The sequence below is a fragment of the Emydura macquarii genome, unplaced genomic scaffold (genome assembly GCF_026122565.2).
Source record: "Emydura macquarii macquarii isolate MOO-44397 ecotype Brisbane River unplaced genomic scaffold, CSIRO-AGI_Emac_v2 contig_2676, whole genome shotgun sequence".
Taxonomy (NCBI): Eukaryota; Metazoa; Chordata; order Testudines; family Chelidae; genus Emydura; species Emydura macquarii.
In genome coordinates this window covers 45285566-45305095 of record NW_027132813.1, presented here as the reverse complement: position 1 = coordinate 45305095, position 19530 = coordinate 45285566, and the positions used below count along the sequence as shown (strand labels likewise).

Below are 19530 nucleotides of genomic sequence, written 5' to 3'. Positions count from 1 at the left end.
TAGTATTTTACCAGTTGTTTTCCCCCAAAAAATTCCTTGGTTTTTGAAAAAGCTAGTATTCAGGTTTTACTGATTTTTCATCCAAATTCTGTCTATTCTGGCCTGGAAAATTTTTGCAGGGGAAGCAGATGGAGCCATGCTGAAGGACTGGGGTTAGCAGGGGGTACTGTCTGGCAGGGAGGTCAGTACGCATCGGGTGCAGCCTTCTACTCCCATCCTGACCCCAGACCTTTGGCGTGTCTCCATTTGCTTCCTCTGCATAGTTGGGGAGCAAGATGGACAGGGAGACGGGTCCTGGAAGCTGAGGCTTGCCCATCCGCTGCAGAGAGCAGTCAGTAGCACCCCCTAGTTCCTGTGAGTACTGGGAACTCCTCCCTGCACCTCTGGCCCCTTTGAGGACTGTGGATCTCTACTGCTCTTAGTTTTTGTTTTTTTACCGATTTTCACCCATTTAAATTTTTTTAATAAAACAACAAACAAGCAAGCAAAAAATACCTGAAAGCAAAGGTATTATAGTTATTTTATATTTTCTACTAAAGTCCTGAGTATTTGCAAAACATTTCTAATTCTAATGAAAATGTTATCGTTCCATGGGCAGATGGCATTCCTGCTTATCTGCCTGTTTTTGTTTTTAACTGTGTGGTTTCCAGTAACATGGATACAGGTGAATATTGTAACAACACAGAAGAGGTATGATCTCTCTATTGGAAGAATGCTTCATAGATCCATTTAGCCACTTTATTGCCAGCAGAGAGTTTGGTTTGGGGTACAGTCTTTACACAGCAGGCTGCTATTATTAAGTTGCATTTTTCTTCTCCATGATAGGACTTGTTTCCCCCAAAACATGGCCTCAAAATACTTTGCTGATTACCTGGCTTTATTAAAATTCCATAAAGTAGATTTATGGTCTGAAAGGTCATTGAAAAAATTACTATGTTTGGGTTGCATGTTTATTGTTTCTTATTGACTTCATATCCATTATGCTCATTTGACAAATAAAATTATATTTTTCTAACTTGCAGCCCTGCAAACTTAACTTCGGATCTGAACGTCAAACTGGGTCCATTCACTCTTGCATATTAGCAAGTCCTAAAGATTCTGTCTTCCAAAACACCCTCATTGTCTTTAAATGTGCGACTCCACTATCTTCAAAATCTGCTAGTTACACTTGTGCAATCCCATTGTCTTCAAATTGAATCCTCAGTTAGATCTGTGCAATAGGGGTCTGATGGGAGAATTTGTCTCTGCACTCGAAACTTAACAATTAACAGTTAACAGTTTTGTTGATGATGTGAGATTTTTAATATGTTCTAGGCTCACTCTCCACTCAGTCATAGCTGAGATGGATCTACAATAACAGTAGTTAAAAGCAGTAGAAAACTTACTTTCACTACAGCAAGCAGAGATAAATGTGAATACGTGCAAGGATCATGATTTGTTAAATAAAAAGGTGATATTTTCACAGTCATCTTTTAAGTGTAAAGTGGTTGTTTAAAGTGTATAGGTGCTTCAGCTCCTAAGCCTCTTTTAGTATATGCCAAACAAATTAGCAGTCAGATTGACTATATATGCACAAAAGGTGTATTTTTGGTGAGGGATTTCAGATACATGGATTTCTGGGGATTCCCTCTCCCCCCCCCCCCCGCAGATAATTCCAGTTAAATTAATGGGCCAATGTTTTCTTGTAATAATGGACCATACAGAATAGTTGTTCTGGCAGGGTCCTTAGATTTTAGTGGAAATGGATGTATGAAGTTGAAAAACAGAAGTTTCATTTTTTTCACAGAGCAAATTATTAATGTTTCCACTATAAATAAAATAAAACAGGAGGAAGAGTCTGGCATGTTAACCTCACAGTAGACAGGCTAGTCTATGTTTCTTTTATGCTTTCATTTCTTCTTTAAAGTATAACTTCTCAGGATAGTCATTGCACTTCACTAAAAGTGGCCAGTAATTTTATATAAGCATTTAAGTTCACAGCCCCAGTTGGAATTCCTTATTTGGCTGTAGGATTCTTCACAGTGGTTTTCCCCTCTTCCAGTCCTATCTTTACACCATTAAATGAATGTAATTTAAAGGCAAGATTATCTTTAGGTCACGGTGAAATTTAAAACATGAGGGACAAAGTGCATTTAGTGTGGTTGGAATTGGAAATAAACACTCAAAGAAATGTATATGGCTATGCTGATAGTTATAAATTAAGTGTCAAGGTCTCAAATCTGGGAAAGCACCATCAGAATTTATAAAGTTCTATTTAAGCAGTCCATTCTCCTCACTTTAAACATCTGTTACTGGTTATTGTTTGAATGACCACGGTGTACATTATACAAAAAGGAACGTGTTTTTTGTAAGATCTCTGCTAATGTGGCAGATAAAATCCCAATGTTTGATAGCAATGCCAAAGGGCAAAGAGGTGCTGAGCAATATTCCTCATTTTTACCATAGCTTTCCTTCCTGGAAAAACAGGCTTTGACAGTGGGAAAACTAAGAAAGTGATAAGGAGAGGTGGAAAGATGCTTGGGAACTGAGACTGATGTAGACCAGAGCTGTATTTCATCAAGCAAGGGGAAAAAAATCTTCTCTTAAATTAATGCACCAATAACTATTGTTCACTTGTTAGAAATAAAAATAGAAATTCTGCTTTATACAATCTTGTTGTGGTAATAAATTAAAAGGACTAGTGATTTAAGAAACAACTTTGTTTTTGTTGGCACATGACACAAACTGGTCTGGTTTTTGCAGTTAGTTTTCCCAAAAAAACCATTTTTACCTGTTCTTAAAAAAAATCTAATTTCTTATTGAATACCTTAAAATATTGTGTGTTATACTCAGAATAGATGTTTTTAAATTGATGCACTGCAAGGATGAAGAACAGTTTCCTGAGGAGATGTAGTCTGAACTGTTGGAAATTGTCCATACCTTTGAGGATATGTCTACACAGCATTTTGGAGTGAGCAGGAGCAAGCCTCCCAGCCTGGTTTGACAGATTTAGGTTAGGAGGGGGTTGCACACTAAAAATAGCTGTATAGACAGAGTTTTGATGTTGTGGCTTGGTCTGGAGCTTGAGCTCTGAAGCCCATACCCCTCAATACAATGCTGTGTACATATATCCTGACTTCTCAGACACTGCTAGATTTTGTGTGTTTTGAAGGGCTTTTTTGTGGCGGAGTCGAGAATGACACTTGTTGCATATAAAATACTTAGTTGTCTTTCTTTCCTGTTATGTACCTGAGGCAGTGAGGATTGGTTACAGAAAATTAGCAGCAGTGAGTACACATAGGACTAAGAGTGAGTTACTTAAATACTGCTTGCTAGAGATGAATGGAATGATTCAGGTGCCCTTTTTATTTTCTTCCTCTAATCTAGCCTGTCTGCTTGTGCAAGGAAGGAAAACTTGCTTCATGTGCTGACAGACTCTCTGCACATTAAGAGTCTGAAGACTACACTGAAGAAATTTTCCAACAGGTTAAACTAAATCAGTTTAAAGCTGCAACCATAGAGTGAAATCCTACCCCATTGAAGTCACTGGGAGTTTTGGCATTGATTTTAATGGAGCCAGGATTTAATTCATAGTGTAGACCCAGTTTTAGGTGGTTTGTCCTGTGTTACTAAACTAGACTCCTTGATTAAACAGATCGTAGATTTCATGTCTCCTGAAGATAAGATAGAAGGAATCTTGGCCTAGATAGGCACAAAAAACTAACTGAATGACAATTTAAAACTGAAGAAAATCAGAAACTGTGAGAAACCTGAGTAGAAGTCTCTAGTGAAATGTGTAGTGATAAACCATCAAATAAAAGACAGAATATGGAAATGACTACAAACTGAACATGATACAAAATTCTTCATATTCTGTAATTTATTTTTATCACAGATAGTGGATCTAACTGATTTAATAACACTTTGCATTTCTGTAGCATCCTTCATCTGCATTTCTTTGTATTTCTGCTGCATCCCTTAAAGCAATCAGTAAACACCAACTTTAGCCCCACAACATCCCGGTTAGGGAGGTAATCTGCCTATTGAACAAATGCATTAACTGAGGTGATGAGAAGGTTTACGCCAGGTCACACAGGAAATCAGTAACAGAGCCAAAAATAGAATTCCAGAGTTCTGGCTCATTCATGTGCCCTTCTGGACAGCACACACTTATATCCAAAGCCCTCTGATTTCTTAGAAACCTCGTTTGTGGGAAAGTGCTAGAGGATAGCAGTCCATGTGAACAGAGGTGGTGGCACTGAATCTTCTTGTTGCAGGTGAATGGAACAGGTTTCTGAAAGCAGCAAGAACAGAGCATGATCTTTAATGCCAGAGGAATAAAAATCTTGTTCTCCAATCCAAGCCCAGTCACATAAATCAAGAGCAAAAATCTAAGCATTTTGGGAAAATCTTTGGTTAAAAAAACATTGAAATGAATAAACAATCTGATGCCATGGTGGTGGCCCAAAGATGACATCATCTCGGATACAAAATTGGGTGGTGAGATGGATTTTGGTGGTATGGATAGAAAAGAATTTGTCATGGCATTGGAAGGAAACAGGAGGTGGAGTGTCTGAGACATGCGGATGGACTGTTCTGGAATCCTGTATTGATGGGGTTTTGTAGGAGAGCAAGAAGGTGGAAAACTATTAAGGACTGAAGGGTGGGAGGCAGAAATGTAGTTGGTGATGCATAAAAATCTAACCCTGAATAAAACTAGAAACATATCCCAGTGCTTTTATTAATTTATAAAAAATGACAGTACAGTAAATAACAAATTCATTTGCATCTCTGGCTTCAAAGGAGCTGGTCAGATCTGTCAAATACTATTTCTCTTGGGTGAATGAAAGAGTGCATGTAGGCTTCTAAGATGGTGTCTGAGCATGATGATCTCACAATGTTGGGGTATATGTAAGTAGTAGGATATATGTCCTTATATATGTATATAAGCAAGTAATAGAATAGATGCCCAAACTGCCTCAGTTTCCCCAAAAGTTAGCATAGAAAAACTGCAAAATTGAAGGAACACACATGAACTTTGAAAATAAATTAACTTTTATATTTTGTGTTGTGCTTAGTTATAACAGTAAAATGAATGATTTTTTTTAAAGTATGTTTTTAAAGAATCCATTAGTGTCTTTGAAATAAGTGCAATAACAGCCAAATTTTAGGAAATGTGGTTTAATATATAAAATGTATCTTTAGGCAGATTTCACAGATCTGCAGATTTCTTTCATGTGAATCCAGTTCTGGCCACTTAAAAATTGACGCTGTTTATCATTTTAAATCAATTTAATGTTTTCCAGGCATTTTATGACTTTTCTTGATAACTGTCCATTATCGCAGCCACTTGATTTTTTCAAACATAATTGTTGGAAATGTTTTCCAACTAGTAAATCAATACACTGGAAAATTAAAAAGTTGTCTTTAAAGATTTAAACTTGCAACAATAGGTTTGTGAATGCTTTTTGTTGTTGTTGCAAATAATCAGATGATATTTCAGGTGCTTCTAGGCTACCTTTTTATTTTATTTACCAAAATAAATTTCCCTTAAAGCAAAATCCTGGTTTTTTAATCTCTAGAACATAGAGGAATTGACTCATTAACAAACTAGTCTCTCAGTTTTCTTTCTATTCTTATATTTGATTTCTCTGAATTCATGAGAACAAGTTTTCTCCATTGTTCTTGACTGAAGGTGAAGATAAACATCGTCTCTATACTCTTTATTCATATTGTATTCTAAAACCAAAAGTTTATATAAAAAGCAGGGTTACATTTTCATTCATGGCTTTTCATTTCTTAACCCACTTACATGTGAATAAAGATGTCTGTCAATGTGCTTAGTAACATAACAAGCAATTAAAGAAGTTGACAGATGCAAATATAGATTAGCCAATGTAAGTGTTAAAATACTGTGAGATTTTTCCTTTCTGTCACCTTAATATTTATTTTCGTATACAAAAATAAATAACAATACTTAGTACACATACAGTTTTTTCCTCTTCAAATGGCTTTACAGGCTTTATTAACTAAGTAATCCACACAATACCTTTATGAGGGAGCCTGCTAGGTAAATATTGGCTCTGTTTTAGAAACTAAAACACGGAAAAGTTCAGGCTAGGATTTGCAAAAATGTTCACTAGATTTTGGGGTGACCCAATTTTTGAATGACCAGTTTGATGCACACAGGGTCTGGTTTCTATGTACTGAGCACACTGAACTCCACCTGAAGTCACTGGCACCTCTGAATGTTAAACATTGTTGAAGATCAAGTCCTAGATGCCTCAGGATGGATGCCATACATTGAAGGCACCCAAGATTAGTGGCTACTTTAAAAAAGTCTGGCAAAGTGACTTACCCCAAGCCATAAAAAGGGATAAGGATATACATGGGATTAGAACTCAATAATTCTGGGCTTCCAGTAATGTATTCAGTATATTAGACCAGGAGACTCTCTCAAAATCCATCATTCTCAATAGCAACAGTTAAAGATCTGACTTTCTACTTTAATGTTTATAATTTTACCATTATTTTATTTGTATATTGTGACCGAATGCACCTCTGTATTCAGACCTTATGCACTATTGTAATAATCTTTGTACAAAATATGCCTTGTGAGGTATTATTCGAAAACTATTAACTCATTGGTCAATAATATCATGGTGAAATGCTTGTAGCAATAATTTATGTAAAGTTATGAACATAAAATGAAATTATAACTGAAATATGTTTACCAGACAAATCTGGGGTGCAAGTAAACCTATTTCTGAAAGACAAAGGATAAGATGATGCCTCTAGCCAGGTGTCATCAAAGTTGATTGATAATCTCTAGTCAAGTAGCTGTTCTTTGGTAATGAAGGAGAGCAAGAACATGAAACTGTACTTTAATAAATAACAGCATGGAACCTTTTTCACCACGAGATTCCATATCTCTGTTCTCACAGCAGGAAGGAACTTAATATGGGGATAACCCTCAGGAAAATGCATTTCAGAAGGTGACTAGACTATAAAAGTGAGGGGTAAAAACACCCCAGATATTCTTTTTCTCTCCCTACCGCTCTCTTCATCTAACAAAACAAAGGAACCAGGTCTTTGGGATTGGGTTCTGACTTGAGAATTTAGTCAGCCCTATTGCTGGGAACATTTGGTAAGGATTTTACATTGAACAAAGTCTAGCTTGTTAAGTTTGTTACTAGAAAGTGTTTTATCTTCATTTTTCTTGTAACTATTTCTGACTTTAATACCTGTATTTACTTCAAATCTATCTCTTCGTAGTTAAATACACATTTTAGTCTGTAATCAAAATTAATCCATTGTTGTGTTTAAATTGAACTGTTTGGGTAACTCCAGTTAAAGTAGCAAACTGGTGTATATTGATTTCTTACAGGGCCAACAGACCTCTAATATCCAAACTGCCCAAGAGAGGGCTGGAGAGTGCAGAATACACGTTTTGGGGAAATCTAGGAGCTGGGAGTTTGTTGGGGTCACCCTGCAGGTAGCAACCATGTCTGCTGGAAGCCAGAGTGTGGCTGCTGTGTTGCTGACATGCTGCTGGGGTCAGAGTTGCTGGACCAGGGCTGTAGTTATAGACCATCACTCAGGGTGTGGCCTGCATGCTATTAGGCTGATTCTGAGCGACCCAAGTTGGGAGTTACAACAGCAAAGCATTGTGAGGCACCCAAGGTTGCTGGAAAAGGGTGACACAACCCCTCACTGTCTGGATTGCACTCTGAAATGTGACAGTTACCTAGTTTTGGGGGTTTTTTTTAAAGCCTCACTGAGGTGCTATCCAGTACCTGCATGAGAGCAATTGATTCCCAGTATTTCAGCCTCTTTACTCTAGATAATGCTTTCAAAGACCTATTAGGGAATTTAGCATGAAACTCAATTTTTAAAAAATGAGTGATGTCATTTAAACCCAGCCTGAACCTCCTCATCTTAGCTGCCATGAGTCATGGCATTGTAATAATATTTTTGTCACTGGTCTTACTGTAGTTTTTCTGTTTAAGATGTTCTATAGCTATTACACCCTTTTGCAAGTCTCCTAAATACTTGAACAAGTCTTAAATATACATTTTCCCACATAATTTTTATATATGTCAAAGTGTTGACGTTTTTTAAAATCAAATTTTTCCTATCAACTATGTGCTGCTGGATTTTTTTTCTTTTTCATTCATTCTCTTTTGGTTATGCACAAATATTGCCTGTATAGTTTAATCTAACCCATTGTACAGAAGATTGAAGCAATCTTTCTGGAGTATCTTTTCTAAAGTTCTTTCTTGTCTGCTAATCTCAGTCTACCTTTTTAGCTACTAACCATGAAGTGTTGCTTATCTCTTCATTCTGAGACACTTTCTCCCATTTAACATTTGATTCCTCTTTCCCAGTAGCAACTGCTATCATAGCACCCTGTGTTCAACTAAGATTATAGTTCATGTTGATCCTTCCAAAGATTTTTATTGCAGATAAAAGGCTGGATTCTGCCGCCCTTATTTATGATGAGTAGTACTTTACTTGTTGAGTAATGTACAGCACAGTTTAATGTAAGAATTTTCCTTAAAGTGTATCGTTTCTGTAGCATGCAATTTGTGAAAGAAAACCACATATTTTGTTCTCATAATTTTCTGAAAACTTTCCAGGCTTAGTTTTATCTGTAAGATAATTTTTTTTAAAAAAAGAAAACAGTTCCCCCATGATTAAAATGGAAAGTTTTAAAAAAAATCTTTTTTGTGTTTGGAAAACATAACATCTCAAACCCCAACCCCCCTCCTCCCCCCCCCCCCCCCCAAAAAAAAAAACAGAACAAACAAAAAACCAAGGAGAACCAAAAAACTGTAAACTTGGCATGATCATAATGTTTGAGAAGGAAAGTTAACTGAGACAAGTATATAAAACAAACCTAGTATTTTTAAAGTTATAAGAGTTTAAAGTTACAAGTCTGTGCATGTGTAGTCAATGTATCTTTAATCTGCTAAATTATTTTGGCATAAGGATTTCACATCTGCAGATACTTTATGCTGGAACATGGACTGCATGTGGTGTTTTTTTTTTTTTATAATGAGTTGCCTACTGCGGTAGGTAACTTCATAAGACAAGGGGAAGGAAGTGTGTTCTAGGGCAGGTGGGGCTTTTCTCACGGTCTAGTTGAGGAGTCAAAGTCTTCCTGACCTAGCTGCATGTCTGGGGACATGCAGCAGTTCATTGTTTGTTTCTCTCCCTCCCATTGTACTGGTGGGGCAGATATGAGTTGCTGAAGAGTCTCTTATTTCTGCTCATGCCCTCATTTGTGACCTGTCATCAGTGGCATCACAGATTGTCAGAGCATTAACTGCAGCACTTGAGAAGGAAAGGGTGCGTGCAGCTTGGTGGGACCTCAGGATATCTGTAGAGCCCTGCAAACCTGCGGATATCCGCAGATCATTTTTGCGGATCATGGATTGGATGCAGCTACAAATTTTTATATACGCACACACACCTATGGTCCTCCTGAGAGGCACTGTAAGATAGTGTGCTGCTGCAGTGTGGTGTGGATGCGGATACAGATAAAAGACGGAGTGTGGATCACTGGTCAGATACAAGGTGATTCTTGCAGATTGGATGTAGATCCACATTTTTGTATCCGTGCAGGGCTCTAGATATCTGTCCCCAGTTTGGCACAAATGTGATCCTGCAGTATTTGTTTATCTGTATCCATTTTGACACAGGCAGAGACATGGTACATCCCTTTCCAAAACAATGTTGAGATTGAACTGATATTTGAAGCCTTTGCCCTGAGGAATTTGTGTTTCGCAATTGATTGAGCTCCTGCCCTTATTTATGGCTTCTTTCCATGTGTAGGCTAAAAAGCTGCCTCCTACAGAATTGCATGGGTTGGCAACTAAAATAAGCTTGTTCTCTGTAGTGCATTTTATGCCACTTTTTCAAGAATATACTTTACTGGGTAGTTCTTGGGAGATCCGTTTTAAACTTTAGAGATAGTAGGGATTGTAGGAAGCAAATTAAAAAAAAAAAGGGGGGGGGTGAGGTGCTTTATTTATATAGAAATATTCTTTCATTATATTGCATAGTAGGGAAATAGTTAACTATTGCTGCTATTTAATGTATTCTGCAGGGGAATTGAGCCTGTCAGGTTGTGTGGAGCATTTTAATAATTTTGTGCACTAACAATTGAGTGTCAACTCTAAGTTTGAATTCCCTAATCGTGAGATTCTGCTGCTCCATCAGACTTGGAACTCCTAGGTTTCTCCATCCTTTCCAAGTATCACAAGCATGCAAGAGGCTCTTCATTTTCTCTTTTCTGCTCTCCCCCAGTCCCTAGTGCACCCTGCCTGTCAGCACCCTCTACAGGTGTGCCTGATGATCTGCTCTGATGTTACTCCACAGTTTTTTTGCTTCTATCCTCACAGAGAGAGATTTTCTCTTCAGTGTGTTCTGAGAATTTGTGTGTCCCTGTTCTCCTTCTCCTTCCACCTTGGCAAGGAGATAGTCTTAGACTATCTTTGAGGAAGGCTTCATACTCCTGTAATTTACTAATAAATCCCCAGATGTTTGCCTCTTCCCCATTTCATCCCACCCGAAGCACCAGGTATGGGACTTTTGTCCCTTTTGGGACCTTTTGTAGAAAGGGCTATTCATACCACTCCCAAAAAAGCAAATCATCCTCTTCTGCGGATTCCCCTAGACATAACTTGTATTCATCCCAGTCCTGTGTGTATGAAGCTGAACTTTCCTCCTCCCCTGAGCACTCTGAATCAGATGATTCAGGTTGCCTGTATCCTTCTGAAATTTTGGAAGTTATGGTTGACTAGATCAACTCCCTCTCAAGATAGCCAAATTCTCTCTCTCCCTACCCAGGAAGTGGTGATGGTGACTTACATGACTGTGTATTTCCTTCTCACTTTTGTGCCTCCTGTGACATCACCAGATTCTCTGCCAAGACTCTTCTCTGCAACACATTTGGTCTCAAAGGAACAATTTGGCTCTAGTCTCTAGATCCAGACACTGCTTCCAGAGGCAACCTGGTTCTGACATTCAAGCATCTTTTGAAATGATAAAGTGCCTTAGTGAGTCCCTTAAAAAAACCCAACAAAACAAAATCAAACAAATAAATAAAACCTCTTACATCCGTGGAATTGAATATGATGATGATCATCCATCCATTCATCACTGAGATGCTCCAGGAAGTTCAGGGAACTTTGCTGTGACTTCCAGCCCTACCAAAAATTTTGATTCACTAGAGCCAGGAAATTGTAACACTAGCCAGAAAGCTTCCCCAAATTCAGGTTAAAGACAATGAAGCTGTACAGGCCCAAGTCCTGCTTCCACTGGAGGAAAGCTCGAGAGTTTCTTTTTGACTTTATTATGCTTTTAGTGCAAACTGAGCTTATGCCTTTGCTGCTCTGTAGCTGCTTATATATTGTGACATAACTAACTACTACCAGATTTCTGACCACCTCTGATATCATTATTCTTTGCTCCATACTTCTGATATCATCAGAGGGTGGCATAAAAATGTCGCTAGTATTAAATACCACAGTGTCCGAATAACCCTGGGAAATTGTACGCTAAAAGGAAGCTGCACCCATTTGCTGAGCACAGCAGTCTGAAAGTTCACATGTTGAGAAGCACTTCTCACCACATCTGAATTGTGAAATGTATTTCAAAATGATTCTAATTAAAATTTGTAAGTTGATCATGTTGTTGAAGTCAGTAGGCATCTTGTTGAGAAATGAAATCATTTGTGACGACAACAGTACAAAAAAGCTAATCTGTTTCCATTCTGCTTTGATTTTGTTTTAACCAAAGACTACAGTGAATTGTTTTGCTGATCTTACCCCACAAAAAATTAGAGCTCTGAGGTAGATATTAAGGAATAGGTGCCAGTGAGAGACTTGGGGTGATAAAGCACTTTTGGATTGGCAAAAAATCACCATTCCTCTTCTCCACTCTCAAGATTATTTTCCGTGATGTTGCCTGTCTTGGTGTTACTTGAAATGATGAATGTGCAAGTACAGGAGCTAGAGTGCATGCACCAGAAACAGGTTACGTGCACATTTGAAGTTAGAACTAAACCTTACAGGTTTATATTAATTTGTCTTCTGATTTTTGGACTCTTGGATTTAATAGCCTTGCTTGTATGACAGACTCTGCAGAGTCATTGATCTGGGTTTATCCCTGGCCAACATTTTTGCAGGCTGTAGGCAAGTGACTTTGCTTGATTGACAAATTCAGTCCATATCCTGGCAGTATCCATTCCAATTCAGTTAAAAATATTTTATGCCCCCTCAAACATACATAACACAGTCAATGTATTTTTGCAAGCTGCCTGAGCACAGAAATTTTGTTATGAATTAATGAAATTCTGTTGCTGGACCATATCACACTGGCAATACCCTAGATAACTTTTAAGCCTTTTGTTTAATAATTAAGTGATGAATATTAATATATAAACTACATAGGCTGCAGAAAGTAAGGTTATTTAGACATTCCTAGAATTAAGGCAGGATAAAAATTGGATTGTTAGCTATTTAGATTTAACAAATAATTACTTTTCAGTAGCATGTCCTCCCTAGTGGTCTTTGAAATGCCAATTTTAACTGTATTTTTAATATGATGTACAGTTTTAATTGTTATCAGATTTTTATATTATAGCATTGCCACCCTAACCCTTGAAAAATCATGGAGCAGGCTCCCCAAAGTTATGAGACTAGCTGAAAAATAAAGATTTTTTTCAATGTTGTATTCTTTTTATTTACTTTGGCTTTTTGAGCATTTAGGGTTCACATTTTCAAGCTTTTCTCTGCAACGATGAGGGTTATAAACTCACTTTTTTTCCTTAAAAGAAGCTGATATTCTCATGAAATCACATGATTCCTGGAGCTTGGGCTTTAAGTAAGCGACCAAGTATTGTGAGACTTATAATGAAATCATTAGAGTTAGCAACACTGATGTGCTGAACAATGAAAGTTACAGGGTTGGGTTTTTTGTTTTTTTTTTTTAAATGTTTGGATTGGAATTTAATCTGTACAGAAAACTGGTTTCTCTGCTGCTGCAGTGGCAGCAGCTATGTTGAGATGCCTTTCTGGCAGGTGCCTAGTGTAGATGCAGGGTATAAAGAAGCCTGCATAAGGGCCATTCCTTCCATCACAGGCCAGTGTTTGCAGAATTAGCATCAGTGAGATGCATCAAGTCCACTGCTCACATAGCATCTTGTGTCCTGGTGATGATCCCTTTCTGTCTTGTGTTCTTTTATGAATTCCTTCTAAACCTATGCTGCATCATTTGCCTCTTTAATGTGATTGTATTCAAATGATTCCAGATGTAGTGCTTAGGGGGAGAATTCCCTAAAACTATCTTTTTGGATGGGGGTTGGAGTTCTGTATTTTTTTTCAGGGAGGCCTGTCTGTTTCAACTATATATTTACAATTCTTAGATGTTTGACTGCTTTCTTTTTAGTACATGTATGAAATGCATTACAAACTTTTGGTCTGTTGTGTGTATTTTGAGGTATTTGGAACTGACCTGATATATACTTCATAATTAGTTCATCACACTTGATTGAAGTAAATATTACATTTTGTTCATAAGCTTAACATATATAGGAATAAGGCACTGAGATGGCGATATGGGTCAACATATCTTTAATTAAATTATCAAATTGCTTTTCTGCAGTTGGCAAATTGAACAACCACTTCTCTTCCCAGAAACAAACAAAAACAAAAAATACCTCTTTGAAAACTTAAAATCTGACATCAGGCTTATGTCTTGCAGGCATAAATATTTATATTTCAGTACCAAATAAGGTAATATTTAGCATTCACTATTAATTTTTAAATTAATCATAACTAATACTTTCGGTATGCCAGGTGTTTGATTGTGTGTAGTGTAATGACTTTATATTACTTATATGTTATGTACTGTCTGTAACTTTGAAGTTTGCCAGTCAAATCAAAAGTTTGCTGGGACTAATTAATGATTCACTAGAGATTTTTAGAGGTACTTTGTGATCTGTTAAAAAACTTGGAGAGGTTTGGTATTGCAGCCATCTGTTAATTCTTGGATCTCTGGAGGAAAGAGAAAGTCACCTTTTGAAAAATAGATCAATGCATTCTATTCTTTCAGAGAGTGATACCTATCCGTAACTTAGAAGCTCTGCAAACTAATTTCAAAATGCCTGTCTCATCTGTCAAAGTTTTGCATTATACTTCCTGATACAATGTTGATCATGCATTATTTTGTAATTGCAGTCAAGCCATTGTTGACTACTTCTGGTCAGTAATTCTGCAAAAGTATTAATCTGAAATGTGGAGTAATGGGAGAAATGTCTGATTTACTTAATATGTCATTGCAACTGGTAAAAATCACAATTATGATATCATGGTGCTTTTTTTTTTTTTTTTTTTTAGATTTCTGCTCAACATGTTTAGCATTCTTTCAGAGCAAGAGACACTCAAACAGTGTACTTTCTGAAATACCTTGAACATTAGGTATAGATGTGCCTTTCAGTCTCAAAGATTAAAAAATGCTTTATTTTATTATTTATATGTCATGCTGTTAATAGGAATAATTGTTCCCACAACTGAAATTTCGGGGGTGAATATGCAGATGTTTATCAGTGAAAATCAACACCATGCACTGTTTTAGAACAGGAAGTGAAGCACACCATATCAATTTGAAACTACAGGGGAAATTTAAGTGGCAGAATGTAAATATCCACGTTGGGGTTTGGCTAGGATTACAGGAATAATGTTACTACGCTTGTGAAAAATTCCTGAGTATTGTAATGACCACATACTGTCAGTCTTTTTAAACAATTTTGCTTTGCATATGATGATGACTGACACCTTAGAAATACCTGAGTCAGCCCACAGTACATCGTAACACCATGGGTCATTACTGTCTGATAGGGAAGACTATCACATCCTGAGTTGGCATCTTCACATTTTGCAGCAATTACGTTTCTTATAGTCTCTTAGCCAAATATCCCTTTGATGTCACCCTACACAGCTTTCAGGATCTGACAAGATAATCACTCAGAGGTTGCTTTGCCCATGCACCCTGTTCTGCGCCATTTGATATAGGAGGGATGGCAGTCTCCTCATTCTGTCCCTACTGTTAATAAGGCAGTTTATAAAAAAGCACAGAAAGTTTTAGGAGTCTGTTTCCTACTCTTCCTACAAGAGTCTGATGATATAGTAGTCATCTGTGGCCAGGACTGTCACTATCTAGAATAATTTGGCCCTTAACTTGCAGTTGACTTATTGGGTTAGAGAACTGTTTTAGTGAGACTGATGCTGTATAAAAGTCTTTTAAGTTCCAATGTCTTTGCACTTGAAAGACTCCCACTATATTCCTGCATCATTTGCCTGGCCAGTGCTGACTTGTCATTCAGTGGAGCCAATCAGTGACAGTAAACTACCAGTGAAAATTCTTGATGCATATGTCCAGTCTCCCTCACATCACGGTCTCATTACAGCCACTATAATTCTTTCATATAAATTAACTGTAAAGAAAAGATGGTGACTGGTTGAGCCTCTGATGTCACAATGGCCCCACTGAAGAGTTACCTGAGTTGTTGAGATGACCCTGGCTATAGACTTTATAATCCTAACATTTAGATACAACAATCATTAATCTTATATCCTAATTTATTCTAATAGAGGCTAGACAAAAGATTCCAATTAATGTTAACTACATAGAAAGTTGGAAGAGTGTATTATTCTGTTATTAAAAGATAATGTGGGACAAACAGAAGACTGGTTCAGATGCTACATTTTTTTTTTAAGGGACTCATTTTAAAATTAATTTTAACCCTTAAAATAATTGTAAGTTCTCAGAAAATTAATTCAATAGATAGAATAAGTGCTGCAAATTTGGGGAGGACATGCTGTCTTTTTCATAGATAAAGTGAGGATTCAACATCTTAGTTATGCGCAAAGTGCAACTCAGCTTTAAATGTGGATCTGTGACTGGCACATCCACAGTAGAAGAAAATTCCAATATTTTTCTTCAAGAATCTGAGCACTTATGTTTGGTACATCTAACAAGTAGCAATGTCTGTTATTTGATATGTTATTGCAAGCAAAATATTATTGCTTCTAGCACTGTTTCCCATTATAAATATAGGGAATGCCTGTTAAAACTGGACATTCCATACCTAAGAATGAAATGTTTCTTAAAAAAGATAAAAAAAACCTCTGACTTTAATTGTGGCTACTGCATATCTGAATCAGATGACTATGATCACTTGACTGTTTATTTCATTATATGCTAGATGTGTCCCTCATAACAATTACTACTTAACTTTTCTTTCTTTTTTTCAGTGTGGGAACTTTGCTGTCCTAGTGGATATTCATATTTTGCCTCAAGGTTCCCGTAAAGACTCCAGCTGGTTTTCAGATCATGAGAAGGAGGTACAACAAAATCACTTCTACTTCAAAAGCATGTAGCTGCAGGGAAAAAGTTGGATTGCATTGAACTGTTCAGATTTTCATCTCAGTATTATGATGTATTCTGTGTTGTGAGTTATACCTAACTCTGAACAACTCCTTTGGGGCTACTAGGCTTATGATGTGTGTTATCTCCCCTCAGATCACTAAATGACTGCTTTTACATTGGTCTTTTAAATCTTAAATATTTTGTATATGTGCTATTCTGATACTTCTGACTTGGATAATTTTTAGATTTAAAAACATAAAGTAATTACATACTTCTAATGAGTGTGTGTGATGATCTTAAGTAAAAAAAATGATTAATAAAGCAAAGATTATGTCAGATGGATACTATCCTTTTCTACAGTTCCTATCAAATGTCTTATTAATTGTTTATTTTTTCTTGCTCTAAGAAATATGAGTGTTGCACCAAGAGTATTTAACAAGTGCAAGAAAATGTCTTGGTATGCAGGTTATAGTATCAGCAGAACTTTTATCTCTTCTAAAAAAGAAATTCCAACCTTGTTTTTCAAAGGTCCATTAGAATTCCAAACAGGAACTAGGTTTAGTACTAGATAAAATGTTGCAAAATTGTTGTAATATGCGTCAGTGACCTAAGACATGAAGTTTGCACCTTTCATGAGATTTTGTGTGATTTCTATTGGGACCTAGTAACAATTTACTGGAAGAATTTTTTCTCCATTACAGGCGATTGTGGGAACTTGAGTCTTCCATTAAAAATGAATGTGAGACATGCAAGTTGCCTCAAGTGCCAGTCCTTTCCCGCAAGTCTCTGTTACAGTACTTTTCAGCAGATAGCTTTCCCAGTATGATATAATTGACTTGTCATCACAGAACATCCCAACACTTCTCACAAAATATTTTGCTTCAGTAGTTTAAAATCAAAAGGTGCAATAATTTGTTATTCTGGCATGGTGGGAAGCAGAATATTTAGCGATATGATTCAGCTGATCTGTGCCTTATAAACCAGAAAAAAAATGTTTATAGGAAAAGTCTTTAAAATTTGCTTCTGAGTAAATGAATCATCATTAAAGCTTCTGTTTGTAACTGATTTTACTGTCTCAGTTTATCTGACTTCCCAGTGTTTTAAAAAAGTATTTTGCTTGACTGCCAAAATATAAGATATGAATTTCAGGAAATTGGATTTAATAATGAAGCACAACAGGGTGTTTGTTACTTGGCTGTGACCTTACACTTTGAATAAAACACAAGGGTTGAGTGTCCTCAGCAGCTGAGAAGTGTGATTATAATAGCTCAACAATATATGCCTTAAAAGCCTTATTGGGATTCTGTGTTGATATAATAAGGTGGGAAGGGAAACGATTAATCAGACATCATAGAGAAAATCATACCCCACGTAGAAGAACTTCTTGTAGGGCCTGGGAGCTTTTCAATTTTCAACCCACACAATTTTCTACTAATCACCTTATTTAAAAGAAGGGTGGAGCTTGCCTGCTTTCCCTTTCTGAAATCTTCAGAACCTCAGAGGGGGGAAGGCCCTGTTGTATTAATTTAGATGGAATAAAGGATCCGAAAAGTCAAAGGTCTTAACATGACTCTGTCACTGTCCAACATTAAACATTGTTAAGCAAGGTTTGGATTTTGGTATACAGAGACCTCAACCTGCGTAGTACCATGGAAAACACATCATTAAAAATTCTTTTTAACCTTTGATTAAAGATACAGGAGGAAAAAATAAAAGGTTAAAGCATTTGAAATGTAAAATATTAAATAAGCTTTTATTTTAACAAATTCCCTTATTCCCTTTCCCAGTTGGAGAGAATTTTTAGAAAGAAACCCTCCTTGTCTCACATTTTTCTAGATGGCAGTGAAGATGGTTGTAACTGGCCTTTTGAGGAAAATACAAGAAGGTAGTTGACATGGGGTGATAGAAGAGGGACTGGCTGCTCCATTGTCTGCTACTCTGACTGACTCAATGGAGAGCAGGATAGGAGCATTAGTGGCTGTGCTGAGCTGAAGGGAGCCTCTAGTAAAAGACACATTTTCAGTTCATAATCAGATACAAATTTTCTTCTCAGTACAATCACCCTTGGTGTCCAGTTTAGAGACTGGAGTATGCCAGGTTAAACATCACTAATGTAGAGATTGTGTGTTGGGTGTTCTTGGTGCTTGCAGAGGGTGGATGCTGCTGCATAACTCAGTTGTCTTTCCCTGGACAAATTCTAATAATTTTATCTGCTTTTCTGCCCTTCTCATCCTCTGTCCAGGAGTAATGGAGTGGAAGATCTGGCTTTATATTTTAAAAACAATTGTATTCCGATAAGTTTGTTTCATCAGTTTGATTGCTGTGCTATATGTGTGTTGCCTCATTAACAAGATCAGCTGAGTTCACAGTTCCATTTTGTAAGAGAAAAACAGGGCTATTAATTTTCTTTGATAAAAGAGCCGGTGTTAATTTTGAGTTCTATTCCAGTAATCTCTTCATAAACACAACAGCAAAATGAAATATTTTGAATATAATTGCAAGGAAGTTTATATTAATCTTTATTATTGCAAAGGGAACCAAATGCACCTGATGTTTCAGCCACTTCGTGGCTTTTTTTTTTTTTTTTTTTTTAATTAAAATATTTTTTCCATCAGAGAGCATACAGTGAAGTTACTTTAATGAGTTAAACAGCAGAACAGGTAGCACCCACACTTTGTGTGTGCACTCTGATTAAAATTAAAACTTCATTCTAACATCAAGGACAAAATAATGTGCATGGTTCATTGATATATGTGTAGTACATTTTTTTTTAGACTTAATGATTTATAGCTATGTTTAGATAATCTGTTTTCATATGTCTCTTCTGCATATTTTCTAGATTAGTCATAGTTGACCCCTGCATGTGAAGCAAAACATTCTAACTACTAAAAGAAGTACTCATTTAATTTTTCAACTGTCCAAGTACTCTGAAAAGTTTAAATGTAAAATTATATCTTGGTGCCCCACAAAACATCAGTTTTTTTTACTATAAGGTACTGTGCAATGTAAAATGGGAATATTGAGAGAAAGGCCAAAACATATACATATACAGTCACCTGAGAATTTGTTCAAAGTACTGAGGTGATGAATTCTTTACCTTATTCAAGTGCTTCC

At 36.7% G+C, this 19530-nt stretch overlaps 1 protein-coding gene across 1 annotated transcript in view; it reads left to right on the top strand.

The window, feature by feature from the left end:
• The window catches only part of SLX4IP (SLX4 interacting protein), a 113646-nt gene that overhangs the window by 42583 nt on the left and 51533 nt on the right, over nt 1–19530 (top strand). The window contains 1 exon segment of the mRNA XM_067564675.1: nt 16302–16391. Coding sequence (XP_067420776.1) covers nt 16302–16391 — 90 coding nt within the window.